General features: G+C 42.3%; 2 protein-coding genes across 2 annotated transcripts; one reads left to right on the top strand and one right to left on the bottom strand.

The window, feature by feature from the left end:
- The first annotated feature begins 7,518 nt into the window (after positions 1-7,518).
- On the top strand, positions 7,519-8,427 carry LOC135786515 (uracil nucleotide/cysteinyl leukotriene receptor-like). Its single transcript, XM_065295975.1, has one exon. It carries the CDS (start codon positions 7,519-7,521, stop codon positions 8,425-8,427), a length of 909 nt encoding a protein of 302 aa, XP_065152047.1.
- A 6,673-nt stretch (positions 8,428-15,100) lies between these two features.
- Positions 15,101-16,626, bottom strand: LOC135727351 (4-galactosyl-N-acetylglucosaminide 3-alpha-L-fucosyltransferase 9-like). The gene has a single exon (XM_065245163.2). It carries the CDS (start codon positions 16,602-16,604, stop codon positions 15,501-15,503), a length of 1,104 nt encoding a protein of 367 aa, XP_065101235.2. The 5' UTR covers positions 16,605-16,626; the 3' UTR covers positions 15,101-15,500.
- Positions 16,627-17,582: the final 956 nt, after the last annotated feature.

Here is a 17,582-nt window from a genome sequence, read left to right as displayed (position 1 = left end):
AGCTCTACCTAAATCTTGGTTAGCCCGTTCACATTGCCCGTTGGTCTGAGGATGATACCCTGAAGACAAGCTAGCCGTGGAGCCTATTTGTCTACAAAATTCTTGCCAGAAACGAGAAATAAACTGAGGACCCCTATCTGAAACAACGTCTGTGGGCAGACCATGTAAGCGAAAGACGTGTTCGATCATAACCTGGGCGGTTTCCTTGGCAGTGGGCAATTTGGGCAAAGGGACAAAGTGAGCCGCCTTGGAGAAGCGGTCGACAATGGTCAACACTACAGTGTTTCCCCTAGAACTAGGCAAATTGGTTACAAAATCGATGGCGATATGTGACCAAGGACGAGAGGGAATGGGTAATGGTTTAAGCAGACCAATAGGGGCTTGATGAGAGGCCTTATTACGGGCACAAACCTGACAGGCTAACACAAACTGTCTGACATCGGGACCCATAGAGGGCCACCAAAAACGCTGACGAACGGTAGCCAACGTTCTCCGAACTCCCGGATGGCAAACAAACTTGGACTCGTGACCCCACCGGATGACCTCGGAGCGAAGCGCATTCGGAACCCACAATCGACCCGCTGGACACCCTTCTGGCACTTCCCCCTCCCGGCCGGCCCGTCTCACTCGCTGTTCTATTCCCCAGCGTAAGGCACCCACCACCCGCCCCTCCGGGAGGATGGTTTCGTCCCCAGCGGAACCGGGGCTTTCGAACAAACGAGAGAGAGCATCGGGCTTAGTATTCTTGGAACCGGGCCGGTACGAGAGGGTGAAGTTAAATCTGTCAAAGAAGAGCGCCCAACGAGCCTGCCGAGAAGATAACCTCCTGGCTGAACGGATGTATTCGAGGTTCTTATGATCCGTCCAGACCAGGAAGGGCTCCGAGGTCCCCTCTAACCAGTGACGCCACTCACCCAAAGCCAGTTTGACCGCCAGCAGCTCCCGATTGCCTATGTCATAATTTCGCTCTGCTGGGTTTAACCGATGGGAGAAAAAGGCACAGGGATGCACCTTGCCATCCTTAGCAGACCGCTGAGACAAAACGGCGCCTACCCCGACATCCGAAGCATCCACCTCCACAATAAATTGAGCAGCCGGATCTGGAATAGAGAGAACAGGAGCAGAGATAAACCGGGACTTTAAAATATCAAAGGCCTCCTGAGCACTGGAATTCCAGACAAACCTCTCCTTAGTGGAAGTGAGAGCAGTAAGAGGTTGAGCAATCTGACCATAATTTCTGATAAATCGCCGGTAAAAATTGGCGAAACCCAGAAATCTTAATAAATCCTTACGGGAGTCGGGGACTGGCCACTCGGCCACCGCTTTGATCTTGGCAGGGTCGGGACGGATCTCACCGGGGGCAACAACAAAACCCAGGAACGAAACTGACTTACGATGGAATTCGCACTTCTCCGCTTTGACATACAACTTATTTTCTAACAGCCGGCGTAAGACTCGGCGAACATGCTGAGTGTGTTCCTGCATAGAGGGAGAAAAGATGAGAATATCATCTATATACACAAAGACAAACTTGTTAACCATGTCTCTCAGCACATCATTGACCAGAGTCTGGAAGACAGAGGGGGCGTTACAAAGGCCGAACGGCAGAACGCAGTACTCAAAGTGTCCGGTAGGGGTGTTAAAGGCTGTCTTCCATTCATCTCCCTCTCTTATTCGCACCAGATGATAGGCGTTGCGTAAATCTAGCTTAGTAAAGAAACGCGCCCCCTGCAGGAGCTCAAACGCAGTAGACATTAAGGGAAGGGGGTACCTATTCTTAACCGTAATGTCATTTAAGCCCCTATAATCAATACAAGGGCGCAGGGAGCCGTCCTTCTTGCCAACAAAGAAAAACCCCGCCCCTGCGGGCGAGGTGGAGGGACGAATGAGACCGGCACGCAGGGCATCATTAATATACTGGTCCATAGCCTCTCTCTCAGGACCCGATAACGAATAAAGTCTACCCTTAGGCGGAGAAGTGCCGGGGAGGAGATCAATAGCGCAATCATATGGCCGGTGAGGAGGCAGGGAGGTGGCCCGGGCTTTACTAAACACCTGAGCGATATCCGCATACTCCGCCGGGACTCCGGTCAAATCGACCGCCGGAACCTGAGGAAGAGAAAGAACAGAACCAGAAACAGCAGAACCAAGACATGACACATGACAAGACTGGGACCAAGACAAGATAATACTATGCTGCCAATCAACGTGAGGATTGTGTTGCGCTAACCATCCATGCCCTAAAATAATAGGGGATAGAGACGCATGAAGGACGTGCAACACAATCTCCTCACGATGATTACCAGACACAGAGAGACTCACAGGAGAAGTGCAATGTGTAATCCGTGCCATCTGCTGCCCCTTGAGGGACCAGACATCCAAGGGGGACTGGAGAGGAACAACCGGAACACCCCAAGCGCGCGCCAGCGCTTCATCAATGAAGTTGCCCTCCGCACCAGAATCGAGAAGGGCAGTGGACGGATGATCACGTCCAGCGAAGGACAAAATGACGGGGAGTTGGGTACTGGAAACAGGGGAGAGTTTTGAAGAAGTGCCCACCAGGACTCCCGTACTCACTGATGGGCAGCGGCTTTTAACGGGCAGACCCTTGCAAAATGCCCGGGCTTCCCGCAATACAAACACAGGGCCTTCTGTATGCGCCTCTCTCTCTCTCTCTGTGACAGGCGCAAACGACCCAGCTGCATGGGTTCAGGCTCGGCTGATGGTAAAGGTGAAGAAGGGGAAGTGGTGGTCTCCTCAGAAAACACTCGCTGACGGATGGAGCGTCGCTGATTACGAAGCAGTCTCCGAGCCTCGATCCGGAGAGCGAGATCAATAATGGCATCAAGTGACGGAGGAAGGTCATGAAGAGCGATCTCGTCCTGCAGATCGTCGGACAACCCCTCTACAAACTGGGCTCGGAGAGCCGCTTCATTCCAGTGGCAGGCAGCCGCTAAAGTCTTAAACTCAATAGCATAATCAGTAACTGTGAGTCTGCCCTGAACAAGATGAGCCAAGCGAGCTGCAGCGGCGTCCCCGCGCACCGATCGGTCGAAGAGTTTCTCCATCTCTTCCCTAAACTCATCAAAAGACCGACAGCAAGGGTCGCTGGCATCCCACACGGCCGTAGCCCACTCGCGCGCCTTGCCAACCAGAAGGGTGATTACATACGCAACCCGGGTGCGTTCAGAGGCATAGCGGCGGGGCTGGAGGGCAAAAACCAGAGAGCATTGTGAGAGGAAAGCCCGGCAGGAGGCGGGATCGCCGTTATATGGAGGTGGAGCTGTGACGTGAGGTTCCGTCTGCAACGACTGACTGGGCTGGGTGGCATCATGACTGACCTGGTCAAGCCGAGAGGAAAGGTCATTCAGACGGGTTGATAAACCCTCAACCTCTTGAGAAGTGGTGGTGAGGCGAGCCGAGTGTTGTCCTAACCATGAACCCTGCTGGGCGAGTGCTGACCGGAGAGCATCAACCTCCGCGGGATCCATCTTGGCAAGTTCGTCCTGTCAGGAACCACAAAAGTCAGGAATCCCAAAGCAGAGGTTTTTAATGAGAAAACTCAATGTCAGGTATGTATAGGAGATAACACTCTATGTCTTCATGAAAATGTAAATGTGAAAGGCAAAACACTCTGTGACGTCAGGAACAGGCAGGCACTCGCGGTGGGAAACCCAGCAGGGCTGTAGGACATCCACCCTCCGTCCACACTCGAAACAACCCGTCACAGGGCAGAGAGAGTTCCAGGCGGGGCACAGCAGGAGAGAGAGAGAGAGGCGGACTGAGTCTTCAGCAGAGAGAAGTGCTGGACAGCGCACAGCTGGCGTCCGAGTCTTTAGCAGGATTATGCGCAGAGCGCACTGCAGCTGGACAGCGCTAGATGTAGTCGGCGCTCAGAGAATCCGCAGACAGAGTGTAAGTGGAGGCTAGGCGGGGAACACACCACTCGGGAGAGACTGACAGTGGGGCGAGGAATCTGAAGGGATAAGGCAGCAGAGAGCACGGTAAATAATCCAAACAAAACTACACACAGTTACTCGACACGACAGGACTAGAACTAGCCAGGCTAGCGGGCACGAACGTACAAAGACGAACTTGCAAGGAACAGAGGAAACGAGGGGAATTTAAATCAAACCGGATGGGCAATAAATATGGATCAGGTGTGGGACGCCGGTGAGAAGAGTCAGAGATAATGAGGTCACCAGGTGGAAGGCGCGCACGTGTGGAGCTGTCAAAACATAAACACAACACAACACATGGTGAAACAAAGACAAAGCGGCCAATGAGACCGAATTCATGACACATTCTCACGGATCTCCGCATATTTCCGTGGCCCTGCCACAGACTTTCTTTTCCGTGGCATTCTCACGGATTGGTTACTCAACTGCTTTTTCCTATTTTCAATCCATTGTCGCTTCGGTTTCAGTAATTCAGTAATTGTAACTGCATTACTTGATTTAAAAAAAATACTTTGTTACGTGTTAATTACCGCTAAAAATAGTGGAATTACAGTAACGTGTTTTTAACACATCTTGTGTTGGCCCTTTCATTTATTTTAACATGAAATAACCTCTTAAATGGCATGACACACACAATGTGTAAAAAATTAACACATCATTTTTTGCAGTGTAGTGCACCTAGTTTGGACGTCGAATAGATGTCTAGAATTGGTCATGGACCGACAGACCCAATATAGACATGATCTGCACGTCTATCCGACTTCCAGTGTTTAGTGGGATGGAGCACAGTGAATCTGGTTTCCTTGTTAAAATGTATGCCAGCATGGGAAAACATTCCAAACATATCTTAATGGTATCAAAAACAAATTCCTTATTTCAGAGCAGGAAGCCAAATCCTACAGAACCGTCTAGTGATGCGCACGAGTACTCAATTGCTGGAAACGAAAACGATGATCATTTGGGTTTATTTATTTATGGCGGCATTTGGATGTCTGGTTAGCATTACAAGCGCCTGTGGTAGTTAAGACTAGGTGCACGTGCTTGACGTTGTGTTGAGTTGTAGTGGTGTAGGACATCAGTAATGTTACCATGCATGATTAAAAAAGAACCAGATAAAGTCAGCGCACCCGCGCTGTAGCAACCTGCCGATCCACGCAATGCTGTCAGTCAGTCAGATGCAAAATATACAGCGCCGTCACAAGTTCCCTCATATCATCTCATATTTAAACATTAAATGTCAAGAGATAACAGAGAGCCATTCGAGCATACATCCTGACTGGAAACCGGTGAGAGGACAACACAACACAGCTTTTGCTGGACATGTTTCAAAGCGCCCTGTTATTATGCACATCCACAACGGGAGTTAAACTTTTTCTCCAGTACAACTTAGTTTAAGTCTGTATTTCCACTGACTGCGCTCCGAATCCGTCACAGCTCCGGCCATCCGCAGCCCTCCGGCACAAATACGCAGAGCTTCTATTTTTGACGGATGCCGGACAGCTCCGTAGGGCGGAGCCATGACTTTATCGCGTGATCATACCTGAATTCGCGAGATCTCGTGTTTTTTTCCTTTGGTAAATCTTTGCAATACAAACATTACAAAGTCATTAATATAGAAACAACAAATAATAGACAAGAACAGAGCTAGGGGTAGTTAAATGATAAAGTATATGGTATAATAAATACATTAAAGATAGAGCATAAATAAATGGTTTTAGCAGCTTTCTTATTTTTTGAATTTTGGATGGATTTGATGTACTGCTCTGTCTACGCGAGATCTCGTGTTGTGATCTGGGCTGGTTGGTTAAAACGTCATGATTCAAGTAATAATTGGCGGAGACAGAACTAGGTATCCCGCGATCATCACGTGAATTTGCGAGACCTCATGGGTCCTCGTCACTTCAGCACGCAGCCGCTCTGCAACCAATACGGAACTGGTGGGTATTGACGGACGGCCGAGTGCGGAGCCGTAACGCAGCGGAGCAGATCTGCAGCCGCTCCGCAGTCGGTGGAAATCCGGCGTAAGTCTTGCATTTTGTGCATATATATGCATGTTGTATAATACATTTATGTTGTATATAAGGCTTAATGTTATGTAGAGTTCGTCTTATAGAAAGCGCATCAGTTTGGATTTATTAACAGAAACCTTTAACAGGAAAAGCCCCAACATTAAATTACACACTGAATAAATTAAAATGTTGTTACAATGCTAAAAACAAAGTTGTGACTGCTGAGTTAGCCCTATATGCTAGGTAATGCTAAATGCTAGCGTTTAGGCTGAAGCTTTACTATTGATGTTACAATTATGTTTTGAAGGCCCATACTATAAAAACCACACAAATTTACCACTCAGCAATGTCCATTAACAATCTCCAAACAATTTATTATATGTCAAATTCTGTATCTTCGTCTAATACAGGCTCAAACATAAGGTCTGTAACACACAGAGCTACTGAAGAAGTTGCTTGTGAAACAGCCAATCAGAGCAGAGCTCAACATTATTGTTCATTACACTTTTAAATAAGGTCATAATAATAGACCATTTAATTCTGGGGGCAAATCCAAGGGTTGTAAATGGACATAAAACTGTCTCTGGATAATCTTTGCACTTTATAAAGCCACAATACTGTTTAGATATCAAAGAACAATGAAACACATCATTTCAATGCATTCTTTTGCACCTTTAAACTAAATTTATTTTCACAGACTGTAATAGCAAATCGCTAAGAAAATGCTGATATTGTCACTTAGTGTAAATATATTTTTTGCTATTTTGTAAATAACCGTTGCTTAAAATAAAATCTTCATAATGTTTGTTTTGCGTCTTACTGATAACATGTTTTGCATCTGACTGATGTTTTGCATCTGACTGATTTGCATCAGACTGATAAATTGTTGACTTCACCTTTTTTAAATGTCACCTACTCGAAGTAACTCACCATCCACAAACTAGTTCATGAACAACTCAGCAAGATGTTAATGTTATATGGTGAGTGAACTCATTAATACACAAATAGTTCTTCTAGGTATTATTTTCATCTTGGCCATTTGGCTTTAAATCACATTGGTGTTGAATCATAGGAGTGTATCCGTCTATTGTATTTGTATCAACAAATTTCATCTGACCCAGCAGTAGCCTTTTGAAAAGGAAAAACACAACAAACTAAAGGTAACCCATACTGTTTATCAAACTAAAATGTATTTATAGATTGGATATGTCAGTGCAAATTGTTTTACGTTTGGACAGCTCTTACATTTATTTTAGTCTAGGACTAGTCTAATCCCTGTATCTTTAATATTTTAAATTATTTATCTAGTTGTTAGTTGTCACTTGTCAGTTTAGTCAAAATGTTTGTATGGTCTAATAATCAAAAACCTATGCTGGTCAAACTCTCTTTTTTATATTTCTTTAACCATTTCAGAAAATTTATTTTTAATTTTAAAAAGATGTAAAAATGGAATGGAATAAAATGTGTCCAACCTTCTGGATGTTAACCTATTAATATTTGTAAATCTACTGTATTTTTCAGTTTGTAGGGACTTACAGACGATTGCGATAATGGACATATGCAGCTACATGTACTCTTCTCTGAACTCCTCTCTGACCAATAAGACTTTGTACGCCAAATGTGCAGACACACCAGCAGCCATTATCTTTTACCTGGTGATGCAGTTTCTCAACATGTTGCTGGGCATCCCAGCCAACGTAATGGTTCTGTGGCTCATTCAGAAGAAGAGACGTGATTCCTCTACATCAGACATCTTCATCGTCCATCTTGCTGTGCTAGACATTTTCTACTGTCTTATTCCTCCTCTGGAATTTGCAAGCATTGTCTATTTGACCACCAGCAGCAACTGGTATGTCGTGCGTTTCTTCTACGGGCTCAAAGATTTTTCACCTCTCTTCTTGTCATGTATCTGTTTAGATAGATATATGGCTGTGGTCCATCCCATTTTTTTCACCAAACTAATGAACACAAGGCGACGGTCTGTTTGCGTTGGTGTTACATGGTTTGTGATTTTGGTCTATGCTGCAGCGAAGTGTGTAAAAAAAATTCCACATTTTGAGAAAGTCTTCACCGTCATGATCCTCGCCGTATTCATCTTCATGGTGTTCTGTAACATCTCGATTCTTTGGGCCCTGAGACAGTCGGCTTCAGGACGAGACGAGAGACACCGTATCAAGAAAAGGGCCTTCAAGATTGTGGTCATCATTCTGGCGATCATTGTCTTTAACTACTTCCCACCTGTGGCTCTCTTTCCATTCAAGGACTTTTTTTCTCCAAACATCTTCTGCTGCTACATACACCATATCGCCTTTGCATTCATGGACTTCAGTAGTACCATCCAGCCGATTTTATATCTGTCCCAAGTGCTAGCGGCTCCAGCAGCAGCTCCGAGGTGCTGCTATAGCTGCATGGAGAACGACAGTGAACATGCTAATGCTAATTTTTCTGCAACTGTCTGATGCTGTAAAACACCAATGACATCAGATAAGCTGTTATTATTGATATTGGACGTCTTGATTTACTTAGATCATTAAAGAAACATAATGTTCTTGACCCAGTGCAACACAATCTTACGGCAAGTCGTGTTAAAGTCACAAAATATTTGATTAATTTATTCGTGTTCATGGACACGATTTTCTGCTTTTTCTGTCTTTTTCGTGTTAGTCAACACAAATTTCTATAAATAGTTTTTCGTCTTCATGGCATGACTTTCTTTTTCGTCACTTTATGTATTGTTTTCCTCATTGTTTTTCCTATTTTTAAATCATTGTCGCTTGGGTTAGAGTTGGGATTTGGCTTAGGATGTAATTTTATGCATTGGTTTTTCTTCCGATTTAAAAAATATTTTCACTTGTAGTTGAAGTTTGGGTTAGGAGGATGTCTGAAATGTAACCATGGGCCCTATTTTAACAATCTGAAATGCAAGTGCGAAGCGCAAAGCGCAAGTGACTTTGTGGGCGGATCTTGGGCGCTGTTGCTATTTTCCTGGTGGGAGAAATAACTTTTGCGCCAGGCGCAAATCAATAAGGGGTTGGTCTGAAGTAGGTTCATTATTCATAGGTGTGGTTTGGGCGTAACGTCAAATAAACCAATCAGAACGTCATCCAACATTTCCTTTAAACGCAAGTGCGCAGGTTCCATGGCGGGTTGCTATTATTATGACGGATTTACCAGGCGCACGCCAGGAGCGGTTCACAGCCGAGAAGACCGACGTTCTTGTAAGAGCAGTCAGACAGAGAAGTTGTTTTGTATGGGGATAGGAGAAACCCGGCCAAATCAGTGTCAGTTAAACAAGCGTGAGAGGAAATAGCCACAATTGTCTCATCAGCTGCTATCCCCAGGACATTTCGCTGAAAGCGCTACAATGATGTCAGGAGACGGGGGAATCCCAAGCTTGCCAGCATAATTCGGCCACGCCGTGTAACGGGAGGTGGATCTGCCTCTACACAGACGCCAGCAGAGGACATCGCTGCGTGCACCCTCACCGATGAAAGCCAAGAAACGCAAGCAGTCCAACCCCAAAGTACACTTACAAATCAAGTTCACATACATTAAGGTTTCTTATGAAAACATTTTAATTATTATTTACATAAAATAAATGTAATACAGCCACACAACAAACTTATGGAAATATTTTAATCGTTATTTGCATGATCATTTTTTAACGCAGCCACACAAAATAAATAAAAACTATCACCACAATGCTCACCACAATGATTTCCCTTATCTCATGTGTTAATATTTTTTATTGTAACAATTTATGATTTGCAAAAATAACTGTTGCATCTGTGTAGATTAGATGCAAAATGTATGCGCGTTGTGCACGCTATACATTATGGTCAAGCATGCGCCCTTAAAATAGCATAATGAACAACGCGCAACGCGCCACTGACTTTAGACTAGTTTTTTCTGGTCAGTGGCGCAATTGTTTTTTGAAACTGCAAAATAGCATCAGGGAAGGTTTGCGCCGGAACACGCCTCCTTTTTTGCGCTGAACCGCCCAGGGAGCGCAAGTTCATTCCCTAGTTTGCCAACGTGCGTCTGTGGAGGGAAAAACCCGCTGTGCGCCGGTGCAAAATACGAATGATACATGCATCACTGACAAAGTCAATTGCGCTGGGTGCAAGATAGGGCCCAAAAAGTCATTCTAACCCTAACCCCAAGCAAAAATGGTAAAAAAATAGGAAAAAACTATGAGAAACCAATACATAAAATTATGAAAAAGACATTTATGCTCAATGGCACAAAAAAGCAGACAAACGTGTCCATGAACATGAATAAATGAATCAAATATTTTGTGACTATAACACGACTTGCCATGAGATTGGGTTGCCCAGTCTTTGAAAGCTAAAGTCTCAGCTAAAGTCTTTTCTTTCTTTAGTGTTTTCTACATAAAATCATTCTACACAATGTAAAGAACATTTTCTGAAAATAACCTTAATAACCTTGATAGAATTGAGTGAGTGAAATCAACGTGAAATGAATGTTTGAAATCAAACTTTTAGATTATGAGATTTTAATCTGGATTTCACAGACAGAGTCACGTATTGTGTTTTAAGGAGTTATATCATGCTAACTTTTTACTTTAACATTCACATTTTGGGCCCTATTTTAACGATCTGAAACGCAAGTGCGAAGCGCAACGCGCAAGTGAGTTTGTGGGCGGATCTTGGGCGCTGTTGCTATTTTCCCGGCGTGAGAAATAACTCTTGCGCCAGGCGCAAATCAATAAGAGGTTGGTCTGAAGTAGGTTCATTATTCATTGGTGTGGTTTGGGCGTAACGTCAAATAAACCAATCAGAACGCTATCCAACATTCCCTTTAAACGCAAGGGCGCAAGTTCCATGGCGGGTTGCTATTATTATGACGGATTTACCAGGCGTACGCCAGGAGCGGTTTACAGCCGAGGAGACCCACGTTCTTGTAAGAGCAGTCAAAGAAAGAAAAGTTGTTTTGTATGGGGAAAGGAGAAACCCGCCCAAATCAGCGTAGGTTAAACAGGCGTGAGAGGAAATAGCCACAGTCTCATCAGCTGCCATCTCCATTGTTGCGCCAAGCGCTACAATGATGTCAGGAGACGGAGGAATCCCAAGCTTGCCAGCATAAATCAGGCACGCCGTGTAACGGGAGGTGGATCTGCCTCTACACAGACGCCAGCAGAGGACATCGCTGCGTCCACCCTCACCGCTGAAAGGGTTTGGGGGCTTTGAAATCGGACCCAAGAAACGCAAGCAAGGTCCAACCCCAAAGTACTCTTACAAATCAAGTTCATATACATTAAGGTTTCTTGAAAACATTTTAATTATTATTTACATAAAATAAACGTAATACAGCCACACAATAAACTTATGAAAATATTTTAATCGTTATTTGCATGAGAATTTTTTAACGCAGCCACACAATAAATAAAAACTATCACCACAATGCTCACCACTATGATTCCCCTTATCTCGTGTATTAATATTTTTTAGTGTAACAATGTAGATTAGATAAGCAAAGTGTATGCGCGTTGTGCACGCTATACATTATGGTCAAGCATGCGCCCTTAAAATAGCATAATGAACAACGCGCAACGCGCCACTGACTTTAAACTTTTTTTTTCTGGTCAGTGGCGCAATTGTTTTTTGAAACTGCAAAATAGCATCAGGGATGGTTTGCGCCGGAACACGCCTCTTTTTTTGCGCTGAACCACCCAGGGAGCGCAAGTTCATTCCCTAGTTTGGCGACGTGCGTCTGTGGAGGGAAAAACCCGCTGTGCGCCGGTGCAAAATACGAATGATACATGCGTCACTGACAAAGTCAATTGCGCTGGGTGCAAGATAGGGCCCTTAATGTTTTTTGTAAAACTGCCTGTTGCTTATCTTGTGTAGACCATTGTAAACTGTTGTAAAATGCATGTCTGTACTGTTTGTTTTAAAATGTATTTTCTGTAAAGCTGCTTTGTGTCCATTGTGGTGGTTTTAAAGGCCAGGAGCAGAGATTTGAATTTGATGCAAGCTATAAGAAGCCAGTATAACCTGACAAAGAGATTAGTGAACCATGGTTGAGTATACTATTGACATATTGGATAACCTAAAGTATGCTGTTGTTTTAACCCATGACTGGATCAAATTTGGATATTTTCTTGGTATATTCTTGGTAACAGTCTATATTTTACCCAACAATGGAATAAAACAACCCACCATTTTTTGTGTTTTAGAGACTGTTTGTTATCTGGTCCAACCTGGTAGTCCATCTTAGACTGGAAAAACAGCAACCATGTTCCAAAACATATCTACCAGTTTAAACTTGAGTTTTCATGTGGGTGAGCAAGCCAAAGACCAACAGCATACTACACCAATAGCAAATATTAGGTCAATCAATCAGACAGATTAAAAAATCATTTATGCAAGGTGGAAATAAACATTCATAAAAAGGAAGTTTGTTGTCTGCTCTATAAGGAGTGATTTACGTGTAATTGTCATGAAAATCAAGCCTATCACCGGGTCTGACTTGGCCAAGCTTAAAATAACCTCAGATGCACAACTCCAGAACAAATCATCAGACACAGTAATTAGCCTTATTTTGTTTTGGCACTCTCATTTTTTGCAAATGAAATCTGGGTCCCAGATTTGTGGTTTGCACAATCCTATTTGATTACACCTAACTCATTGCCGTTGTTGTCTTTTTGCATGCTTTCCACCCAGGCAGGATTTAATTGCAATCAGGATTTGTTTTGCAGGGAGTCAGAAGTGAAACACTTTGTTCCACTTTGTTTCACCCAAAGATGAATGCTGCCACTGTCAAAGTGCGTGTTTGCATATGACAGAGATGGAAAGACTGCGTGTGTGCCTGTCATTGCATATTTTAGTTCATTACCCTACAATTACAGATAAACTACAGGCAATTGATAGTGCTTTTATACAATCTAAGCATATACTGTACACTCACCTAAAGGATTATTAGGAGCACCTGTTCAATTTCTCATTTATGCAATTATCTAATCAACCAATCACATGGCAGTTGCTTCAATGCATTTAGGGGTGTGGTCCTGATCAAGAAGACAATCTCCTGAACACCAAACTGAATGTCAGAATGGGAAAGAAAGGAGATTTAAGCAATTTTGAGCGTGGCATGGTTGTTGGTTCCAGACGGGCCAGTCTGAGTATTTCACAATCTGCTCAGTTACTGGGATTTTCATGCACAACCATTTCTTGGGTTTACAAAGAATGGTGTGAAAAGGGAAAAACATCCAGTATGCGGCAGTCCTGGGGGCGAAAATGCCATGTTGATGCTAGAAGTCAGAGGAGAATGGGCCGACTGATTCAAGCTGATAGAAGAGCAACTTTGACTGAAATAACCACTGTTACAACCGAGGTATGCAGCAAAGCATCTGTGAAGCCACAACACGCACAACCTTGAGGCGGATGGGCTACAACAGCAGAAGACCCCACCGGGTACCACTCATCTCCACTACAAATAGGAAAAAGAGGCTACAACTCACCAAAATTGGACAGTTGAAGACTGGAAAAATGTTGACTGGTCTGATGAGTCTCGATTTCTATTGAGTCAGAATTTGGCGTAAACAGAATGAGAACATGGATCCATCATGCCTTGATACCACTGTGCAGGCTGGTGGTGGTGGTGTAATGGTGTGGGGGATGTTTTCTTGGCACACTTTAGGCCCCTTAGTGACAATTGGGCATCGTTCAAATGCCACGTCCTACCTGAGCATTGTTTCTGACCATATCCACCCCTTTTTGGCCACCATGTACCCATCCTCTGATGGCTACTTCCAGCAGGATAATTCACCATGTCACAAAGCTCGAATCATTTCAAATTGGTTTCTTGAACATGACAATGAGCTCACTGTACTGAAATGGCCCCCACAGTCACCAGATCTCAACCCAATAGAGCATCTTTGGGATGTGATGGAACGGGAGCTTCGTGCCCTAGATGTGCATCCCACAAATCTCCATCAACTGCAAGATGCTATCCTAACAATATGGGCCAACATTTCTAAAGAATGCTTTCAGCACCTTCTTGAATCAATGCCACATAGAATTAAGGCAGTTCTGAAGGCGAAAGGGGATCCAACACAGTATTAGTATGGTGTTCCTTATAATACTTTTGGTGAGTGTAAAATTTAAAGCATATTTTCATTCAACCTTATAGATTTCTGCATGCTAGATGCTCAAACATAAATTAAACAGACATTTAAACCATAATTCTAATTAAGAAACGAATTCAATCCAAAAAGATGATAGTATACTGAGATGAAGGGATATTGGAAGTGAAATAACCAAGCATTTTTCTCTTATAAACTCCTCTGCCAACTCCATGAAACCATTTGCAAAACACAATAGGACCTGATGACAGATCTGGGTTTTCTCTCAGTGCCAAGAAGATGCATGTGTTTTGGCAGACATGTCCGAAGTGAATCTTATGAAGTAGTGCCTCCACGCATAAAAAAATGGGACACATTGGTCTGAAGTGGAGGTGCAAATGAAGCAAAACTTTTGCTTGTTTCACAGTGTCTTACAAGCTGGTTATGGACTGATATAACTGAACCAGCATAGTTATCCCCAATGAACCAGCTGGTGAATCCAGTTAGGCAGCATAATTGTATATTAGAATTAAAACAATGGTGTGCTTTTTTTGTTAATGTATTTGCTTAATATTTTTACATTTGTATTTTCTTATTATTTTAGCTTATTACATGTAAATGGTGTCACACATTCTGAAGAAGCCTATCATTATCTCCATTAAACTTGAATTTTTGCAGATGAAGAGACCACAGTGTATTTTAATACAAATGCCCTGGAGAAAAAAAAACTGTGTTTGCAATCGGATTAACATCCTTCAACATCCTGGCAACTGATCAATTTCCTCTACATAATGAATGTCTCCAATGCACACTAACTGGTTAACAAAGGTGTGTAATGGATTTCACACCCAAAAATACCAAACATGTCAATCACATGCAGAAAAGAACGAAAATTTGAGATATTTGACAAAAGGCCACAGTGAGTAACAAACATGCATTTATTTTGCCGTTATTTATATCTTATTCAAAATCTTAATAAATTAAGCTAATTCAAGTTTATAAGAAAATACTAAGCTAAAATGGCAGGGCGGATCTATGGACATGGGTGAGCCCACCCAAACGTCTGTCTTGCTCATTAACACAGAATTTAGTCAAAGACATCATTATTTTTTTATTTCTTACAATTTATACATTGGTTAAAAGCAATCTGAGGCAGGCTATTGAAAGGTTTGAGGAAGGGCTAAAGACAACCAACCAATCAAAAATATTTATTTTATATGGACAATGTGTCCCAGAATAATGAACCCACAAACACATTTACATTTATTCATATAGCAGATGACTATGAACAAATTATGAAATATGCAAAAACTCATATTAGTAAGTAGGCTATTAAAACATTACAGGGATGTTTGACCAGAAGATCAAGATGATGTATTCATATAAAGAATATATTGAAAACAATGATTTATTTCCTTTTAGCCTTAACATACATTAGCAGTGACATTAGTTGAAAAACCATTCATAGATATCAGGAATTTGTTTATAGTCCCTATGCTTTCCTACATAATCACAGGCCGTACAAATAGCCAGAACAAACTCTTGGTTCTTTAATATTAAATGAGGACGTGCTGAGAAATTTCTCCTCCAGTTAAAGTACTTGCGATAGGCGTCTTCATCCATGTCCAGATGCATAAGATATTCTGCTAGTGACTTTGCATCTGGAAAGTCGTCCACATGAATGAAGGAGTCACCCGGTACGAACCTTTCATAGTTTTTTCTGGGAGGTCCCAGCACCACAGGTACAGTACCTACTGCCAGAGGTCCATTTAACTTCTCAGTGATGTAGTCCTTGTGAACGGAGTTCTCAAAAGAGAGATAAAATTTACAGCTGCCTATGGTAGGAAAGTAGTCTTTATAATCCAGGAACGATCCATACGCTTTTCCATACACTTCTATCTTGACATACTTGCTAAGTTCTCGAAAATAAGCGCTTCTCGTCTCGGCACCTGTCCTCTTAAAATTGTTACTCACAATCCAACAGATGAGTTTATCCTTTTTGGGAATTTCAAAATGCTCATCTGGGATCTTTCTGCTGGTCAGTCGTAATCGCACAGGAATGTCAGAATCCTCTCTGTAACTGAGAGTCAGATTAAACAGGTTTTTAATTCCTGGTATTTTATAAGTGTTAGTTGGTGATTCAACATTCATCCATATCCACTTTTGGAATGGAGGGCGAGGAGATTTAGGAAGTGTGGCTAGACGAATAGCTTTATGGAAAAAAAGCACGGCATCTGTGTTGTTATAGAGAGATCTATCATCCGTCAGGTGACAGCCATCGATGTTGTAAATAGTTTTACAGTCACTCAGATTGAATATGTAATTTTGAGGCCAATACCATAACAGAAGTACAGGTTTGTCAACCACTGCTTTAACAAGTGAGTTGTTCTTCCATATGTGTTGTCTACCTGAGCCTGGCCGATTTGAAGATAGGCAAACAGTCAGAGGTGAAGTCCATAAAAACATGACGTTCAGAGAGATGAGACCGGCGACTGCCACTGTAACAACTAGACGGCAATGCAGAAATCCACACAAACGTGAGCTCAACATTTTATGACTTAAACAGGATGAATTTGATCTGTATCACCAACAAGAATAAAAACAAATTTCTATTTAAAGAAAGGCTTGCACAATATAAATGTAGTTCAATTAGACTGGTGAGTAAATATCACTGTAAAAAATCCTTGTTGTACTTACATTTTTAAGTTTAATCAATTTGAAACTACTTTCAACTTTCTTGACTAGTTAGGAGTTGCTATAAATTATTAAAATTATAAATAACTAAAATTAATTGAACTTTATTTTTATAATTTAAATTCATTGTAAATTCAAGCTGATTAAAAGTGCAACAAGTTTTTTTACAGTGCACAGTACAGTAAAAGCTTATTAATATAAATCAAATTAATTCTTACCTCTATTAGAAGCTCCGTATTAATAGTTCAAATAAATATTCCCAGCTGTGTTAGCGAATGAAGCCACCCAATGGGTTACACAAGATGTACAGACACTGAACAAAAAGAAATATGTGAGCTTCCTTAAACATGACTTTCACTGGGGAACTGCATTGCAGTTGATATTGCCAACCATTAATATCTGGGTTGAACAGCAGTGTCTGCTGTGGACTAATCACAATTCATTATGCTATTATGACAATGATGTCATGATTTTGAGTCATATCTCTTTAGATTAAACACCAAAACCAGTTACACTATGTATTAAAAGTACAAAAGGATTCTATGAAGAATCAAAAAATCTCTATTTTTGAATGGCAATTTGTCATTATAAGTTATTGCATTCATTAATATTTTTATAATAAATTAAATGTATCTACATTTTTACATAACATCTGGTCAAATGAATATTTTATATCAAATATCAAATTAATAATATTCAAATGTGAATATGTAATGTGTGTCACGCTCACCCCTGTCACCTCTGCTGCCCGGCCTTGGTTGCCAGGCCCCCTTCCTCTTCACGGGCCTGCCTGCCATCCCGACCCCATGTTCCACCGCCAATCCATCGCCCATC

Source organism: Paramisgurnus dabryanus, chromosome 17 (genome assembly GCF_030506205.2).
Source record: "Paramisgurnus dabryanus chromosome 17, PD_genome_1.1, whole genome shotgun sequence".
NCBI classification, from domain to species: Eukaryota; Metazoa; Chordata; class Actinopteri; order Cypriniformes; family Cobitidae; genus Paramisgurnus; species Paramisgurnus dabryanus.
The sequence above is the reverse complement of the archived record's forward strand: the minus strand, read 5'-3'. Positions and strand labels throughout refer to the sequence as shown.

Bases quoted from the DNA above. Each gene is read 5' to 3' on its own strand.
- LOC135786515 (XM_065295975.1), top strand. From the start codon at position 7,519: ATGGACATATGCAGCTACATGTACTCTTCTCTGAACTCCTCTCTGACC.
- LOC135727351 (XM_065245163.2), bottom strand. From the start codon at position 16,604: ATGTTGAGCTCACGTTTGTGTGGATTTCTGCATTGCCGTCTAGTTGTT.